Source organism: Ictidomys tridecemlineatus, unplaced genomic scaffold (genome assembly GCF_052094955.1).
Source record: "Ictidomys tridecemlineatus isolate mIctTri1 unplaced genomic scaffold, mIctTri1.hap1 Scaffold_1117, whole genome shotgun sequence".
Lineage (NCBI taxonomy): Eukaryota > Metazoa > Chordata > Mammalia > Rodentia > Sciuridae > Ictidomys > Ictidomys tridecemlineatus.
The window spans coordinates 101,793-120,223 of record NW_027521046.1 but is presented as its reverse complement, the minus strand read 5'-3'; the positions used below and the strand labels follow the sequence as shown (position 1 = coordinate 120,223).

The 18,431-nt window shown below is 52.2% G+C and overlaps 1 protein-coding gene across 13 annotated transcripts in view; it reads left to right on the top strand.

The window, feature by feature from the left end:
* Nucleotides 1–18,431, top strand: part of Pnpla4 (patatin like domain 4, phospholipase and triacylglycerol lipase) — a 51,947-nt gene that overhangs the window by 188 nt on the left and 33,328 nt on the right. For 2 of the 13 annotated variants that reach the window (XM_040286905.2, XM_005335527.5), the window contains exons 2-5: nucleotides 1,471–1,655; nucleotides 5,055–5,149; nucleotides 5,298–5,433; nucleotides 14,916–14,981. In XM_040286905.2, the coding sequence (XP_040142839.2) occupies nucleotides 1,471–1,655; nucleotides 5,055–5,149; nucleotides 5,298–5,433; nucleotides 14,916–14,981 (482 nt within the window). Of the gene's footprint in view, nucleotides 1–29; nucleotides 55–152; nucleotides 1,371–1,470; nucleotides 1,656–5,054; nucleotides 5,150–5,297; nucleotides 5,434–14,915; nucleotides 15,068–15,156; nucleotides 15,350–18,431 lie in introns of those variants that run through there. The other 11 variants (XM_040286906.2, XM_013363019.4, XM_078035853.1 and 8 more) reach the window with 10 other exon arrangements.

Genomic DNA, 18,431 nt, shown 5'->3' with positions numbered 1-18,431 from the left:
TCGACACGAAAAAAGTTTTGTCCTTGCCCGCACCGGAGGACACCCGGCCGAGCGGTAACCTGGGCGCCGCCATGTTGAGCGCCGCGATTTAAATAGAGCCGGCGGGCCTCCGCGTCGGCGTGATGACGTCACGGACGTGAGGGCGGGAGGTGGGGGGAGGCACCGCCCACTCTAACGCCAGACCTTCATGGGCGGGCGCTCGAGGAGCGGAACTCGGCTCTGATAGGTGGAGCCGCCTTGAGTGACATCCCGCTGCCCCCTTCTGGTGAAGGGCCATCCACGCGGAAGTGCCTCAGGCTGGTATTGGTAGGACCGAGCGCCGGGGCCGAGCGAGGCTCCGGAGGGTCAGGGTGGGCTGCCCCAGGGGTGGAGAAAGGAGGCAGTAGCCCCACCTACCCCGGGCAGCTGGAGATCTCCAGGTCTGCGCCTGATGGGCCTGACCACCTAGGAAAAGACCCCCAAATCCCGCCTGCACCCCCGACGCCTGCAGAAGTGGGCTCAAAACCTGGGCTGGGCCCTGCAGCGCTGGCCCGGATTCTCTGTGCAGCCTGCAGAGGCTGAGCCTCCCCCCTGCACCGGGCCCAGCTTGGGGTATCAGCAGCAAACCGTCCCTCAATTCCTGGTCCAGCCTGGGTGCCTCGCCCCAGAATCAGGATTTGGGGCCCCCCTAGGAAGGCAGGGTGGACAGGCGTGTGGGGGGGACAGGGTTTCCCTCACATGGGCATACTGTGTCCACTGGGGCTTTGCAGCTCGTGCAGAATATTCCTATTTAGGTGTGTTGCAAGTATATCGTGGTGGAAATTCACTGTAGGAAGCCTTCTGGAGCTTTTGTGAGCCGTGACCTCAATTTTATCTACTTGGGAATGAAGGGTGTTGCATTGTTGGATAATCGCTTACTGCAATTATCAATTAATAAAGGGGTATCAGAATTTTTAAAAGATAAGGAAATGGAGGTGGACCAGGACCTATCTTTGAAATTTACTGATGCACTTCCAAAGAGCAAAAAAAAAAAAAAAAAAAAAAAAATCTATTGTTGGCTTGGAATTTGATGCAGTCTCTAATAATTTCCCCATTTTGCAACCCTCTCCCAGCAGAAAGTCTCAAAAGTTCAAAAAAAAAAAAAAAAAAAGCTCAGAGGACTTGCCAGTTGGAATTTATACATTTGTTTCTTGCAAGTAATTAAAAAGAACAAGTATGGAAAGTTGGGCGATTCGTTGTTGTTTTAATAATTAACCAGAATATTGAATCCATGTTAAAAAAAAAAAAAAAGAAAATGGTTCCCTGAAAAACTGCTGGGATTGATTAGAATTCATGGAAACCACTGCACTTAGAGAATTATAGGTTAAAAGAAAACCACGGCAGGAAAACAGGTGCAAAATTACACAGTGTGTGGAATGAACTCTACTAACGGGTAACTTTTTGATTATTTTTTGTTTTATTCATTTTTGTTTTCCTCTGACGGTCCTGCAGGCAGAATGAAGCCCATCAACTTGTCGTTTGCAGCCTGTGGGTTTCTGGGCATTTACCACTTGGGGGCAGCATCTGCATTTTGCAAACATGGCAAGAGGCTGCTGAAGGATGTCCAGGCCTTCGCGGGGGCCTCTGCAGGATCCTTGGTGGCTTCTGTCTTGCTAACAGCGCCAGAAAAAATAGAGGTAATTAAGCAGTAACGAGGCTGTGTTCCTCATTAAGAAATTAAAAGGGAATGGCGACAAGGAGTGCCCGACTCTTTACAGAGAAATCAGGCTTTGCCTGGGAAACAAAAGGCTCAGACTTTTCTCTGAGATCCGCTCTTTAGGGATCTGTGCCCTGGGTTTGGAAAAGAAGATGATTTGGGGTGACAGTAAGACAAGGCTATAAAAATGCTCTCGAGTTTTTATTTAGCCTTAAGACGCCAGCACTGTTTCTTGCGGCCAAAGATTTTTTTCCTTCTTTCTATGAGCAGGAGGAGAGCACAGAGCCTCTTTTCAAAGGCTTGAACATGTGGCCTGTGCCTCTGCTCACTGCTATTTTCTAACCGGCGCGTAAAGGAAACTGGGCGCACAATTTCAATTAAGTGGAATGATATGGGAATTTAATTTGTTTTCAATTCTCACCGCAAGTAGAAGCTCTGAATTTAACCAAGCAGTTGAACCAGGAGTAATAAAAAAAAAAAAAATAGCCGTTTTTAGGTATTTTCTTTAATGCAATCTGTGTTTTTAAAAATCGGCTTTCTGCTATCTGGACTGTGATCAAACATTCACCGGCTCCGAGCCGGTTTCTATGGGTGGAGGAAAAATATTTGCTAATTACTGACCCAGGCGAACGGCTTTGAACCGTCGGAAGACAGGGATTTAACCCATTCGTGCCCGAGAATGAGTCTCAAGGCTGCGGGGATTTCAAACATCAAGATCTCAGTCTCAGATTTCAGGGAAGTTTTTTTAAAGAAATCCAGCCACCTCATCTATTTAGGGGGTTGGCAGTTCAGAAAAGCCATAGTGATCACACAGGATGAAAACCTTGAGGTGTGAATCCCCCACCCCCCAAGCTTGCAAAACCCTGTGCTTTGAATTGCAAGCTCTCGCTCCGCCCAGAACCTGCTTCCTTTTTTCGCTGCTGCAGCAAGCTGTGGCCTGGAGAGGCAGGGGGGGAGGGGACTTTCCCTTCCTCTTTTCATTGAGTCTTTTCTTTAAGTGGAACAAATCTCTGAGCTCTCGAGTTGAGTCGATTTGATTTCCCTCGTCCTCAGCAAATTCAGAAACGTATTGACTGTGATGAACTCTTTACATCGTTTGGAAACGCGACAGTAATATAGGCTTTTGTGCCGCTGGAATACGATGCCTGATTTGCTTGGACTGTTTTCAAATCAGATTATGTGTTTTTATTTTTATTTTTTTTCAAGTTGGAAAAATCATGTGGCTGTGACTTAGGGTTAGGTCTTTTGGGTGTTCACGTTGGAAGGTGGAAAATTATTCTCTTTACCGACCTTAGGACACTCTCATTTCCTCGTTGGTCCTTTTGAAAACTAATGTTTCTGCCAAAATAGTTTTTTTTTTTTTTTTTTTTTTTTTGCACAACCGGGAATTGCACCCAGGTCCTCACACACACTAGGCAGATGCCCGACACACTGACCCCCATCCCCAGGGCCGGGCCACAATAACCTGTTGATGGAAGGCTGTTTCTTTTCTCTTTAGCCATTGGAAATAGCTGGTCGATAAAATTGCTTTGAGGGTTTTTTTTGTGTTGTTGTTTTGTTTTGGAAAACTCTCCAGTCTCCTCAAATTACAGGTTAGCTCAGTTCTGCTTGGTGGTGTACATTCCCGGAGCTTTTTTTCACTCTTGTGACAAATAGGCAATTAATCTCGTTGGGAGCTTATGCGGGTCTCATTAAGAGGAGCACCCTCCATGTCTAATTAAGAGGAGCCAGAGCCGGAATGGTGGGCAGATGGAGGCGTGGATAGGGGACAAAGAGCCTTTCCCCAGCAAACCGCCCCTCAATTCCTGGCCCAGCCTCAGGACTTGCAAGGAAGGCGTAGCATTGGTCACCATGGGGCACTCAAAGGTGACCAAGTCCACTCCTTATCATTGTCCTCCTGTATCTCTGCCCCCGTCCAGCTCCCACTTAAAGTCCTAGCCCAGACGTCAGACTGGAGGGAAGCCTGTCCGGCCCTGAGGCTGGGGGCTGGTACCCACTGTATTGGCTTCCTGTTGATGCTGTAACCAGGGGCCACCAACCGGGTGCCTTCAGACAGCAGGAGTTTATTAGCTTACAGTTCCCACTCACTGGCCTCCAGTGTCAGCAGCCCAAGCTTGCTCCCCTGAGGCCCTGTCCTTGTCCTTTCCCGCCTCTCACGGCTGCCCAGGTTTCTTGACCCTGGGCCCCTTCTCCCGTCTTCTAAGCCATGAGCGTGGCCTCTTCGATGCTTCTCATCTGGGACCCTTCTGCCTCACCCTTTTCTCTTACTTCAAGTGGCCACTACAAAATGCCTGGAAAAAGCCGACTCACAAAGACAAAAATGTTTGTTAGGGCTCACGATGTTCCCCGAACAAATGGAACCGACCATGGCGTTGGTGCTCTGATGTCGGACGGCAACGGCCGGAGCACCGGGTGGAGCACGTCGCTCACCTTATGGCCAGGAAGCGAAAGAGAGGAAACAGGAAGGACTGAGGCCCCGCTACTGGCGGCACTTAAAAAAAAAAGACCAAAAACCAAGGTTTCCCAAATCTCGGGGACTAGCCCAGTATTGACTGAATTCACCAGATATGGAATCCGAGTGTGCCAGGCAAGTCGCCCCGCCACATTAAGGTGCCCAGCCGAGGCAGGGTCCAGCCTCTGCAGGATCTTTACAGTGACTCTGCGGCTCCTTCAGAGAACCTGACTGGCTCAGAGTGCAGACCTGGGTTCCAATCCTGGCTCCCACGTGCATTTCTGATGTGCTGCTGGGAAAGGTCTTCTCATCTCTGCAGTTTTCTCGGTTTTCTTACCTGCCAAGTGAGGCGATCGGACCCAGCTTGCATGCCGTGTGACGTGCCGCCAACACATGCCGTGTGACAGCCGGCCTTGGTGGATCCCAGCCCAGGGTGCACAGGAGCACCCCTGCCCCAGGGACTTGCAGGCTGTCCAGTGCTCCGAGACACACGTCCAGAGACGGCCACTGTGCTTCCTGCATCCGTTGTCATTCATCTGTGCCCTTGTGGGGCTGCCACTGAAATGCTTCTGAGGCCCGGGAACTGGGGAGGGAGAGAAGGTTAATGGTGCCTGGCAATCTGTGGAAGAATGCTCTAAATTAGAATTTCAGTCCCGTCTTCAAGGCCTTTTGAGGTGGCTTAAAAAGAAAGAAGGAAGAAAGAGAGAGAGAGAGAGACAAATTGTAAGAACAAGTAATTTGCCCTGGGCCCAAGGAGAGTGGATGAGGAGATGGGAGGGGGGAGGTTTGCACACTTGTGCAAAAGAGGGCGGCATCCCGTGTCCGGCGGGGTGGGCGTGTGCCATGCAGAGCAATGGGCGGCATTTTGGAAGAGGGATGAGTTCCTGTGGACAGTGCAGAGGGGTCCGACGTTCATTTCTTTCTCAGGACTGTAACCGGTTCACCTATCAGTTGGCTGAAGAAACGCGGAAGCAGTCTTTCGGCGCGGTGACCCCCGGTTACGACTTCATGGCCCGGCTGAGGTACGTGTCTCCACGGCGCGTCCCCCCCCCCCACCCCAAGGACTCGAAGACAGAGCGTCGACCGCTCTCCAGCTATGAACTATTTACACAGTCGCTCAATCATTCACGGTGAGTGACGCGTGCGTGCGGCTTGCTTTCCCTCCTCCAGGAGCGGCATGGAGTCCATCCTCCCTCCCCACGCCCACGAGCTGGCCCAGGACCGCCTGTACGTCTCCATCACCAACACCAGAACCCGCCAGAACTACCTGGTCTCCCGCTTTCCCTCCAGGGAAGACCTCATTAAGGTAGCCCACCCGCGTCTCCCATTTGCAAAAAAAATAAAACCCACAAATGCTGATTTAGATACTTCCTAGAAATAACAAGCATCGCCGGGCGGGCTCTTCAGATCCGGGGTGGGGTACCAGGCTGATAGATGCTCAGGGCGCAGTAAATCTTGTGTCTGATGAATGGCTCCCCCAGCCTCGCTCCCCAGGCCGCCAGGCCCACGCCTCCTCTACTGTCTCCTCATTTTCAAGCTTCACCACGGACCGTGGGAAGCGAGTTGCGGGTGCCGTTTAGTAGCCATGGTACTCCCTGAAATCCACGTGGCCGATACTGGGCCGTTTGTGGAGGAGCGTCCACACGGGCGCTCTTATTCCACCCGTCCAGAGCCGTCTGTGAATCAGGAGGCACAGGCCTCAGGACAGCCCTTTTATTTCAATTTTTTTTTTTCAATATTTATTTTCCAGTTGTCGTTGGACACAATGCCTTTACCTTATTCGTTTATTTTTATGTGGTGCTGAGGTTCGAACCCAGGGCCTCTCACGTGCCAGGCGAGCGCTCCAGCACCGAGCCCCAGCCCCAGCCCGTAGGAGGGCCCTTTTATGACTCAACAATGAGGAAGAGCCGGTGGAAAGGTTTTATGGGGTGTGACACACGCCAAGGTTGACGCCTACCGCTGGTCGTTGGTGACCAGCTCTGGTTCCCGGGTCTCCGCTTTTCAATCTCATGTTCAGTTTTGTGTCTTGCGTCTTGCATTAATGCCTTTCTGTCCGCGGGCATGTGGAAATTGCTTGGTGGGGAATTCATTATCTCTGGGAAACGCTTTTACGGGTTGATTTCCAAAGAACCGTGAACTTGCTCAGGTGACCACGCTCGAGTGTCCGTATCTCGGGCAGGGCGCCCATCTTTAGAAAACGGGGCAGATCTTCCTCCGTCCTTTTGTGCGAATCATGGCGACTTTGGATGACACGGAGAATCATGTTTTGATGCCGCAGGAGGTAATGGGTGGAGGCTGAAAAACTCGGGTTAGACGGCAGGTGCACTGGTTTTTAGAATCATCTTGCTGCTGCCGTCCGCAATGCTTGATGACATGTTGCATCGACAGGCGGAAGCACTCGGCGTTCCTGTTCACCGCCATCACTTACAACCGTCTTTTAATCTCAGAAAAAAGAATTTTCTTCCGTGATCTTGTTATAAATCTTATTATAGGATTCGGTAGACTTAGACAATATCAAGAGGACAGCTGGTCACCCCACACCTGAGTCGTCCCAGGCTATCGATGACCCATGCAGGCACACCAGGACTGGCGTTTCTCTTCCGGCTCGCCTAGGAAGAGACGGGGGCTGTCGTGATGTAGAAGAAGCAGGGCCCCTTCCCTCGGCTGGCATAGTTTCTTCGAGTTGAAATGTGACGATGGCACGTATTGACGTGGTGCAGAATGTGATTTTCTGATACTCGCGCACAATGGCAAAACGACCCAGCAGGGCCATTGGCAGGTCCGTCACTTGCAACAGTCATCATTTCTTGGGGAATATGAAAAACCCTTTCTTCTAGCAACTTGGAAATACAGGATAAAATTACCGTGGCCACTCTACACCAGCACCAGGACTTATGCCTCTTAGGCGCCTGTATCTGGTACCCAATAGCCACCCTCCTTCTTTCTATCGTCCCCACCTGGTTTATTGGCCTCGCATCCCGCACATCTTGCTGCTTGGTTGCTTTAGCTTTCGCTGTTTGGCAGGACGCTCCGCCAGGAGGTCAGCGATTGCTGGTTTGCCCACAGCTGCCCCAGTGCCCGGGACATGGCCAGCCACGACGCAGGGGCTCCACCAACACGTGAGGAATGAAGGAACACAAATGAAGACATAAACCAGCCGAGGTGGCATCTATGACAGTGGCCTGCTTTCAAAGTGGGTCCCGCAGGTTCCATGACCTGTGCGAAATTCAGTAGCTAGTTAGCGGTCCACCTGGCGGGGCAGTGCATTCTCTAGCCTTCTGCTCCGGTCACACCTCAAGCTAAATGAAAATAGTCATCTTTTCTGTCCCTTTGGGTTTGGTCGGCCGAATGCGGGCCCTCAAAGACATCCGTACCTGAACCCCCAGAGCTGTAAAGACAGACATGCTCCTGCATTGTCCCACTGGACCCAGAATTAGCAGATGAGTCTTGAGAAGTGGAGCCGTGTCCTAAACTGGAGGTGCTGTGGCTGATTCTGAGATGTGAAAGGCGGGTTCAGGTGCAGCTGCTACCAGCGGCTCCCCACTGACACGGAACCTCAGCCTTGCGACCCAATGCAAGGGACTCCATCTAGTACCTGGATTAGCAAGGAAATGGTTCTTCTCTGGAGCCTCCAGATGGGAACAGAGAGCCCTGCCTGCAACTGAATGTTGCCTGGTACCACCCAGGGCACCGTGGGACCTCCCGCCAGCTCGCGCAGGGCTGTGTCTTGTTTGAAGCTCTGGTGGTCATCGCTTGTGCAGCGATAGCAGACTCTTGCCATAGGGGAAACACCGTGTCTCCCGGATTCCCGGGGTTATAGCTACGCAGAGAACTGGTGCAATTGTCTGGGTTCGTCAAACACAAGAGAAATAACGGATGCCCACGTGGAAGACCTCGCAAGGAGACTATTGACTAATTAGCATTGATCCTGGGTTCCGCAAGAAGCCTCCTCCATCTTTAGCAGAACGCTTTAACCTTCTCAGACCAAAATGCAGGGAGGACATTTCCTGTGTAGCAGATGGTGACTATAAAAGTACATGAAGTAGCCGCTGGGAACAGGCATGAAGCATCGAGTTGAACCGATGGTGAAGACCGAGAGGGAGAGCCCAAACCCAGCAGTGTGGGGGGACATGCCACCAGCGTGGCGCACGCCTGTAATCCAAGTGGCCCAGGAGGCCGAGGCAGGAGGATCATGAGTTCAAAGCCAGCCTCCGCAAAACCGAGGTGCTGAGCAACTCAGCAGGACACCTGCTCAGGACCAGGCGGGATTCTGTGGTTCGGACAAAATGGTCTCCAGGTGCCTGAAACGTAACCCAGGCGACCGTTGTCCTCACAACCCAGACGTCAGAGGTGTCACCTGCAGCAGAGCCGATGGAGGATGGTTTGTCCCCGAGCTGCATGGCCTCCGCAGCCTCCGTGGACCAATGGAAGGCAAGGAAGGAAGAGGGCGCGTGGGGGGCTCCGTCGGGGAAGTACCCAGGGCGGCTCTGTGCGATGACACCGGGCAGCTGTGTCCGTGGGCGGGTGGCGACCGGAGTTAGCAGTGGTCCTCCCGCGCCGTCTTGGAGGCTGGGGTCTCCTTTTGATGGCGCTCAGGCCCTTGAGAAGTGTCCTGTTAGGGTTTGAATCTGGAGTGTCCCCCCGAATGTATTAATGGATGGGTCCCCAGTGCGGACAGTTCAGAGTGGGGAGCTGGGGAACTGAAGGCATCCTGGGGACTCTGACCGTGTCTCCTGATGGAGTCGGCAATGGCTGGCTCGTGGGTAGTGGCGGTATCCACCCCCCGCTACGAGAATTCCTTAAAAGTGCCTGGTGCTTCCCTGGGCACCCGCTCACTGCTGCCTCTTTAGTATAGAAGGGGTGCTGTGTGCCTGCAGATACAGCCTTGAACCTGGGGCTTACGACGTGTGCGTGTGCATGTGTGTGCACCTGTGTGCATGTGCATGCACCCGTGTGCATGTGTGTGCATGTGCGTGCACCCGTGTGCATGTGTGTGCATGTGCGTGCACCAGTGTGCATGTGTGTGCATGTGCGTGCACCCGTGTGCATGTGTGTGCATGCACCCGTGTGCATGTGTGTGCATGTGCGTGCACCAGTGTGCACGTGCGTGCATGTGCGTGCACCCGTGTGCATGTGCGTGCACCCGTGTGCACGTGTGTGCATGTGCGTGCACCCGTGTGCACGTGTGTGCATGCACCAGTGTGCATGTGTGTGCATGTGCGTGCACCCGTGTGCACGTGTGTGCATGCACCCGTGTGCATGTGTGTGCATGTGCGTGCACCAGTGTGCATGTGTGTGCGTGCACACGTGTGCAGGTTTAGGCCTGTCCGTGCTCTCTGGGATCATGCTCCCTGGCTCCCTGCTGCAAAATGGTTCCCCCTTCTCTCCCCCCTTCTCCCTCTCTGCTGCTTGAGTGTCAGGAGGTGAGCAGCTGGCCTCCACCGCGCCCTTCCGCCATGACGTTGTGACCCACCTCAGACTCAAGCCACGGAGCCAGCCCACCATCGACTAGAACCTCTGAAACCAGGAGTCAGAGTAAACCCCTCCTCTCTGTTCTTCCTGGCAGGTGTCTGCCGCCCGACTACTTGACTTGACCCAGGGAGGGGACAGCCTTTGGTGCATGCCCACCCGCCAGGGCCCCAACGCGCCGCCTGTATACAGCTCCCTCCTTTATCCCCACTGGCCCAAGAGGTCTATTTCAGGTGCATAAAGAAAAGGTTGGGGCTGGGGACCTAGCTCAGCGGGGAGAGTGCTTGCCTTGCGTGCACACGGCCCCGGCTCCAATCCCAGGACCCGCCGCCTGCCCTGTACCTGTCACACAGGTAAAGTCGAGCAGGACCATGAAAATACTTCCTCCTCTCTCCAGCACGGACCTGTGCACCTTCTCTCTTGATGGGCATCGGTTCCCACCCCCCGTGGCTCCCTGTCCTCGGTCTAAAAGCAGCTGCAGGACTGAGCCCAAGTGCCTTTTAAATCGACGTGCCCACGTGGCACAGTGACGTCTTCCTGCGCCCCTCAACGGGGCACATCCTGAACCTCTTCGTGTGCAGAGTCGATGCACACGTGTGCTCTGAGACGTGTCCTTCTGACAGGCGTGAATACTCCTCTATTTGGATGGCCAGGGAGAATGTCACCTCTAACAGCGTCCCCGGCTCTCCTGGGAGCGGGCACCCTGTCCCCGTTGCTCCGATGACCTGGATTTCCTAGCACCTAGCTCCTTTAGAGCAGAATCTTCTCACATTTGGCTTTCGTGAAGGTGGAACCAGGGCTGAATTCCAGACTGGCCATGATCTTGGCAGGGACGGGAGGGAGATAAATTTGAATCTGTCTCTGAACGACGCCAGCGGGCTCCGTGTCAACAGCCAGATTCTCATTACACTTCGCAGTCAACTTCAGGCCCAAACGAAACTTGCTGAGAATTCACACGCGAAGGAAGTTAAGCCACATCGTTTTCTAAACGCCCCCCCCCCTTTTCTATAAAACGCGAAATGACCAAGAGCCAGCGAGGACGTGTCCTGAATACGCCCTGGCCAATGTTCTGAGCCGCTGCCACGGGAAGCCACCGACTTTGATTTTCATCCTTGTATGTTTAAGTAAGGATAAAATGAAAAAATCAACGCTTCTGCGCGGCACACCACGTTTCAAGCACTGTGCCGAGAGGGGGGGGGCGGGAAGGTGAGCCTTGGCTTCTTTTCTCATCAGTGTGCCCAGCCACGGAGCTCTTGACATCTGGGGACCTGTGGCCGACCCCCGCCTGCTCTGCCTGCGGCACGGTGCGTCCATCATGGAAACAACCGAGTTTTGCAAAAGGGAGTGGATTCACCCAGCAGCGCAGCAGAGAGGCGAGAGACCCAGGTCTCCAATCTGCCTCCCGGAGGCCGGGGTCCAGGGTCTCTGTGGGATAAAGAATCCGGGGGACTTGGGAAGGGTGACTGGAGGTGGCATAATGAGTGGCGTGGGTGCACAATCTTCGCGGCTCCTGACGGTGTGCACGCACGGTCGTGGCTGCTGGCGTGCTCTGCGGGAGGAGGAGTTTGACCGTCTGACTTTTTGAAAGGCCACCCACCTCCACGGGACCCTTGGGCAGACCCAAAGGAAAGGTAGGTGTTTGCAGCCAGTTTGAGGCAGACAAGAGCAGCCTCCGAATCCCTGAAATCCACTTAGGCATCTGCTCCTCCCGTTGCCCATGTATCAGAGGTGTTTTCCGTGGCAAAGTCACCAGGAGTCCCTTGCTTACTAGGTCACCGCTAAAATCGGTGACAACAGCTGCTCCAGATGCCTTGAGATTGATCGGTGACGTTGAGGTCACCTGGGCCGAAAGGCACACGCTGGGACCCAGTGTTGTTTTAATGGGTCTCGGCACGTCAGTCTCCGCCTCCCTCCGTATGAAACCCTACCTGCTGCCGTCACATGGCAGTGAGGAAAGCCGCTTCCTTCTTAACTGCCGAGAGCTAACTTCCTCACTCAGGTCGCCTTGACGCGGACACCACCAGGCCACAAAGAGGGACGGTGAATAGCGTCAGGAAGAAAATGCGTTGGTGTAGGGGACGGCCCGCAGTTTCCGGCTCCGTGCACTTTTCACCTCCTCCAGGAGGATTCTCACGGTGATCATCTGCAGGGAAGTAATGGGATCCCTTTTCCCGCCCCCCCTCCCTGCATCCAAATAGCTCAAAACAGCCCCAGGCGTGAAATCGCCAACTTATGACGTTATTCTCCAACTCGGTCGGGGAGGGTACCGTCCTGATGCTGGTGGATTTTTTTTTTGCAGCGTACATACGTCTGTGCAAGGGTGGTGCATTTTGTGTTTGCAGCGTACACGTGTCTGTGCAGCCCAGGGAGACACACGGTTGGTCCTTCCGAGACTCTAAAATGCGGCAGGCATTCCCCAGCCCTGTCGCCCGCCGTGTCCTCGGCCCACCCATCTGTTCCAGGAGACGGGGCGACGTGGGATTCGCCCGCCGGCTTCATTAACCAGGTGGACTGCGCTTCAGAACGTTCCTGGGATCCGTCCCGGGGTGGCTTTTCATCTTAAGGGTGACCAGTCGATGACGAGGCCGGATTTCGTGGGAGTGAACGCGATGATCGTGACCGTAATCAAGCTTCCTCTAAAAATGCCAGCCGCCGGTTTACCACGGCCACGGGGAGGCAGAGAGGGTGGGGACGGAGGATGGATGGCGCTCTGCCGCGGATTTCCTCGGTGGTCTCCAGCACACCTCCTCAGGTGACCCTGGCTCCTGGGATCCCGGGGGGTTGCCTCCTGGTGGAGGGGTGTGGCGGAGGGACTGTCACCCCGTCCTGTCCTGCGGGCCACGTCGCCGCCGCTCGGAGCAGTAATTCTGAGAGGGTTCAGGCAGGCGCTGGGGGGTGGCGCACAGCGGAGTCCCCTTCCTGGGCACAGGCCCCGCTCTCAGTGACCCAACACCCCGCCGTCGACATCTTGGGACTTTTTGCACTTTCTGAACAGGGAAAACGGGCGTCTGCTTTTTGCACGGGGCTCACACATTCCAGAGCCAGTTCCGGCCCAGAGATCCAGGGTGGTGTGACAGAGCTGTGTGACCACGGGCTGATGGCCTGGTCCCCTCCTGCCGGGAGTCCCTGGGCTGTGCTGTTACCATGACGTTGCCACTTCAAACCGCCCGCCGTCCCCAGAAGCTTCCTGAGCCACCCGTCAGGAGCCTATTATCGCGGGAGCTCTCATAACCAGGACCTCCGTCCGCCCTTGACCCCAGAGTGCCACCAGCAGCCTGGGCCCTCCTTCTGTGTCTTGCTACGGAAGGTGACAGCAGCAGCCTAGTGCCCCGTGGGGGAGGCCCCAGAGCCTTTCTTCCTTGGTTTCCATCCGTCATGAGACAGGCGCAAGGAACAGCCACCTCCGGAGGAGGCACACACCACGGCTCAGGGACCCGGTGCAGAAATCACCCCCAGGAAGGGCTTCCCGCCCCGGCACGGCCTGCCCTGCGGGGTGCAGCCCAGGAGAGAATTTCCGACAGAAATCCCCTTACACTGTCGCCCGCCCGCCCGGGCCTGCAATTGAGTGGCAGATCAGCATAAATAGGCTTTTGAGAGCTGACCTAAGAAAAATCAGACCTATGATATGATTCCTTGGGGGGAAATGCCTTCTGAGTTCTAAATCAGATGATTTACAAGCCAGGGTCGGGCTCTGATCCATTTCTGAATAATGCATGTTGGGGAAAAAAAGAAAAAGCCTCACGAAATCTTTGCCGATAAGCAGCCGTAGAGCCTTTCCCTTATCAGCCGAGAGATGAGAGCTCAAATATCCCACGCCCAGTGCCGCCTGCTTCCAAGCAGAGCCCTCGCTGCCCATTCCAGACCGAGGCGGCTGCCCAAGAGGACGTGGAGATGGCGGGAGAGCGTCGGAGCTCGGGGCGCCTCTGGGAAGAACCGATGGTATCCTAAATGGCGATCACTTCCCACTTTCCAAACGGAAGAGAGCGGATCGTGGGTCTACTTGCATCTCATGATTCCTGGGCTGGACGGAACGTGGAGTGTCTAAAAACACGTGCCGCCGTCCCCTTGGCCACATCCTGGTAGCATCCGTGGGGGCATCCTGCGCCGTGGGGAGTGAATCTCCCCTAAAATAACCAGGGGGGGTTCTTCCTCCACAAAATAACAGGGCGACTTGATTTTATTTATTTTATTTTTATTGGTTGTTCACAACATCACAAAGCTCTTGACATATCATATTTCATGCATTAGATTCAAGTGGGTTATGAACTCCCAATTTTACCCCAAATGCAGATTGCAGAATCATGTCGTTTACACATCCACAATTTTACATAATGCCCTATTAGTGACTGTTGTATTCTGCTGCCTTTCCTATCCCCTACTATCCCCCCTCCCCTCCCCTCCCATCTTCTCTCTCTGCCCCATCTACTGTAATTCATTTCCCTCCTTGTTTATTTTCCCATTCCCCTCACAACCTCTTATATGTAATTTAGTACAGCAATGAGGGTCTCCTTCCATTTCCATGCAATTTCCCTTTTCTCTCCCTTTCCCTCCCATCTCATGTCTCTGTTTAATGTTAATCTTTTCCTCCTGCTCTTCCTCCCTGCTCTGTTCTTAGTTGCTCTCATTATATCAAAGAAGACATTTGGTATTTGTTTTTTAGGGATTGACTAGCTTCACTAAGCATAATCTGCTCTAGTGCCATCCATTTCCCTGCAAATTCTACAATTTTGTCATTTTTTAGTGCTGCGTAATACTCCGTGGTGTATGAATGCCACATTTTTTTTATCCATTCATCTATTGAGGGGCATCTGGGTTGGTTCCACAGTCTAGCAATTGTGAATTGTGCTGCTATGAACATAGATGTGGCAGTGTCCCTGTAGAATGCTCTTTTAAGGTCTTCAGGGAATAGTCCGAGAAGGGCAATAGCAGGGTCAAATGGTGGTTCCATTCCCAGCTTTCCCAACAGGGCGACTTTAAAACCATTTTCCTAGTAATTGATAGAATATTAGGAGTCATCAGTTAGCAACTGCAAGGAATTGAGATACCAGTTCCAAAGGACTTGGTCTTGGACAGTTGAACCACTGATTTCGACTCAGGAGCATGTAGTTCACTCACTTGGGGCGCGTGGATCTGTACCTATGATGTTAGGGCCTTCTCCATGTTGAAAGCGTTATTTTTTTATTATTATTACGTAAGCGTGAGCGTGCGTGTCTGGACACGCGTGGAAGGTGTTCGTGCCATAAGAGTTTCCTTCTAAAGGGTGCCGCAGCTGTGCGGGCGGCCTGTCGAGCTGAGCCCTTTCTCTGTTTGTGCACCTAGGTTCTCCTGGCCAGCAGCTTTGTGCCCATCTACGCGGGACTGAGACCGGTGGAATACCAAGGGCAGGTAAAGCACCGTTTCTGTTTCACCCACACCAGCGAGGTGGGTTTGCCATCCGAGGATCCGTTTAACCTAGACAAGAAGAGCCTTAGGTATTTATACGACATACGGATCCTATCGTCCAATACCAGTCTCCGTCGGACGACTCAGTAGCCACGTGCTTACGACATGTCCTTTGTAGGGAGGTACCTCTCTTCAGCCATCTGGAATCCCGACTGTGGCCAATTAGAAGCAATAAATACACCCAGGGAATTTTTTTAAAGAGTGCATAAAAAATCTACCTATCGTCTTGTGCAAACTAGGTAAGCTTTCCCAATATTTCCTATTTTTGATGCTGTCAGTCCTGGCTAAAACATGTTCAGTCTCCAAGGAAAGCGTGGCCTGTTTTGTCATTTTAGAATCTTATTTGCAGTACGTCACACTGGGAATGCATCGTTCAAGTATTATTTTCCCCCTCTCGAAATGAAGCTGGCATTCACTTCCACATTACGTTTTTGAATAGACTTAAAGTTGCTATCAAAAAAATCAGCTTTGCGCTGTGAACATTGGTTTTATAATGACCTGGAATCTAAAATAGCTCTTACTTGAAAGTACCCTTTATAATATACTCTACTCGTGACAAAAACGGGAACTATGGTTAAGAAAAATCCTAAGGCTTCTCATGAGATTTTGCATTCACACCAAAAGAGGTGTGTCAGTTCGTTCCATGTTGCTATCACACAATGCCTAAGGTCCGTACTTTATCAACAAAAACGGTTTTAAGCTCACCATTTGCAGACGGACAGTCCAAGGCTGAGTGAGCCCACCCGTGAACCTCTGGTGAGGGTCTCTTACTTCCTAATAGAATCTCATTTTATCTGGACTGATGGCCGTGTAGCTCAGAGGTTAGTTTTCTTAGTTTCCCCTGCAGATGAGCATGTCTACCCATTTAGTTGTTGGCCAAGAAGATGTAAACTGAAACACTGTTGGGCTTACAGCCAGGAAGGTGGTATACAGGCCAACGAGATGCAAGCCGAATTCCTGTGAGGCACGTGGGAAGGGAGATTAGACATGTTCTGTTCTTCTTGTCTGCCTTTCCTGTTTCCTGGAACTTAGACGCGATGACTGCAGCCTCAGCATTCATTGTGAAACGTGAGGTCAGACACACACCCTGGAGATGCCAAGTAGGGAGCTGGGCTCCTGAATCTTTTTTGATGGGGAGGAGGGGCCCGGGTAGTAGACCCCACTCGTAGGCCAGGTTATCACAGATGCCTGCCATCCACTTGGGACAAGAGGAGCATCCTCAGAAGGAATTGCTAACTGATGTTCTCCAAGAGAGACCATCCGCATCGGCAAATGGCTGAGTGTCAGAATGACGATCGCGTCCACAAGGGCCCGATGTTCTACACTTTTTTTTTTTTTCCTGCACGGTCTATTTAATTTTTGGAACACCATGTCTGTCTTCCAGGGAATATTTATTATTGATGACTGCACCTTGCCAGCTGCTCAATGAACCCGATTTTTTTTTGCAGTCACCATTTCTAAACAACTTTGAGAAATTCTGAAAGTCAGCAGCATCCAATAGAAGTTAGTGCAAGAGTTTCCCTGGCCCCTTTTTAAAAATATCATTACGGAGCAAGAGTGTTCTGCTCGATCTGACTACTTGGAGCCACTATCATGAAAGCAAAGAGACAGATTTGCAAATATAGAGTTGATTTTTGTTTGCAAATTGCATATATTTCCCCCCCCCCCCCGGTGATTTTCCTGCCCCACTGAGCATCACGGTATTTCACAGTGCGTCAGGAAGAACATGAATTGAAAAGACCCCCTCAAGCCTCTTTGCATGTAAGCTCCACAGCACTAGATATTTCCTCCTGCAATTTTTCTGTAGAGTATCAGAGTAAATATTTGAGCAGGGACATACCCAATCTCTGCCCAACTGTGTTGTCATAGTGGGAATACCACCGTGGGTCATCTATAAGCCAAAGGACGTGGATGTGTGCCAATAAAACTTTATTTAAGGAAGGAAATGGTGGGCCGTAACTTATCAGGCTACAAGCCAGAACAAGGAATGCCCCAAGATGCACTTTCCTCTTGTAAAATGAGGGGACCAGATACGCAGTAGAGATATGGGGCATAGAGGAAAACATAATGTTTGCAGAGTTTGCTCCCATCTGCAGCTTTAGGTATCCACTGGGGGGTCTTGGAACATATCTCCCACAAAAGCTACATCACTGTTTACCCAGGCAATTAACGCTAACGTGGCGCATGCTTGGAATGTGGTCAGAGACTGGAAGGGGGTAGTGGGTGAGCAGTGGTAATGAGGGGCAGCAGTGTAGGTCCAGCAATAAGCTTTATTAACATTGTAACCTTTTGTTCTTTTTCGTTATTCATGACAGGAGAATGTAGTTTGACGTACCGTCTATACGTGGAGTATAACTTATCCTAATTAGCGCCCATTCCTGTGGTTGTACATGGTGTGGAGTCACACTGCATTCATGTATGAACATAGGAAAGTGACATCCGATTCATTCTACTGTTTCCTATTCCCATTCCCCTCCTGCCCTTCATTCCCCTTTGTCCAATCCAGTGGCTTCTATTCTTGCCTTCCCTGCCCCTTATTGTGAGTTGGCATCTGCACATTCAGAGAGGACACCCTCAGCCTTTGGTTTTTGGGGGATTGGCTTATTTCCCTTAGCATGATATTCTCCAGTTCCACCCATTCCCCAGCAAATGCCATCATTTCCTCCTTCTTCATGGCTGAGTAATATTCCATCGTTATAGGTCCCACGTGTTCTTTATCCATTCGTCTGTTGAAGAGCACCTAGGTTGATCAGCTATTCTGAGTTGAGCTGCTGTAAAAACACTGGTGTGGCTGCGTCCCTGTAGTGTAGACCTTTGGGTATATGCTGAGGAGTGGGACGGCTGGGTCAAGTGGTGGTTCCAGTCCCCGTTTTCTGAGGAATCTCCATCCTGCTTTCCAGAGGGGTGGCACCAATTTGCAGTCCCACCCTCAAAGGAAATAAAACGTTTGGGGGTCAATCTGACAAAAGAGGCGACAGACCTGTGCAACGTAAACTGCACAACACTAAAGAAAGAAATCAGCACTTTTCAGAGTTACGGGTCGAATCCGCACGGCTGAACGGAGGGGTGCGTGTGCTGAGCCCAGGATCTCGGGCGGGCTGAACTCGGGAGTGAGGCATGTGGCCCACAGAGCCCCCAAGCCGGTGGGATGGCAGCCTCGGAGCGTGCAGAGGCGCTGGAATGGTTGCCGATGGAGTCCTGAAGCCGTCTGATGACTCTGTGTTTCCTCGTCATCTATCCAATCAGGACAAGCTGACAAGAGCCAAACAGAAGTTGGCCAAAGGATTTCCGATTCCCTGAAACAGCAGCCATTCACCCCGTCGTAAATCGCAACACTTTTCCACTCAACGAGACAGACGGACCCCCTCTCGTAGGCATTCCTGCGTAGACCGA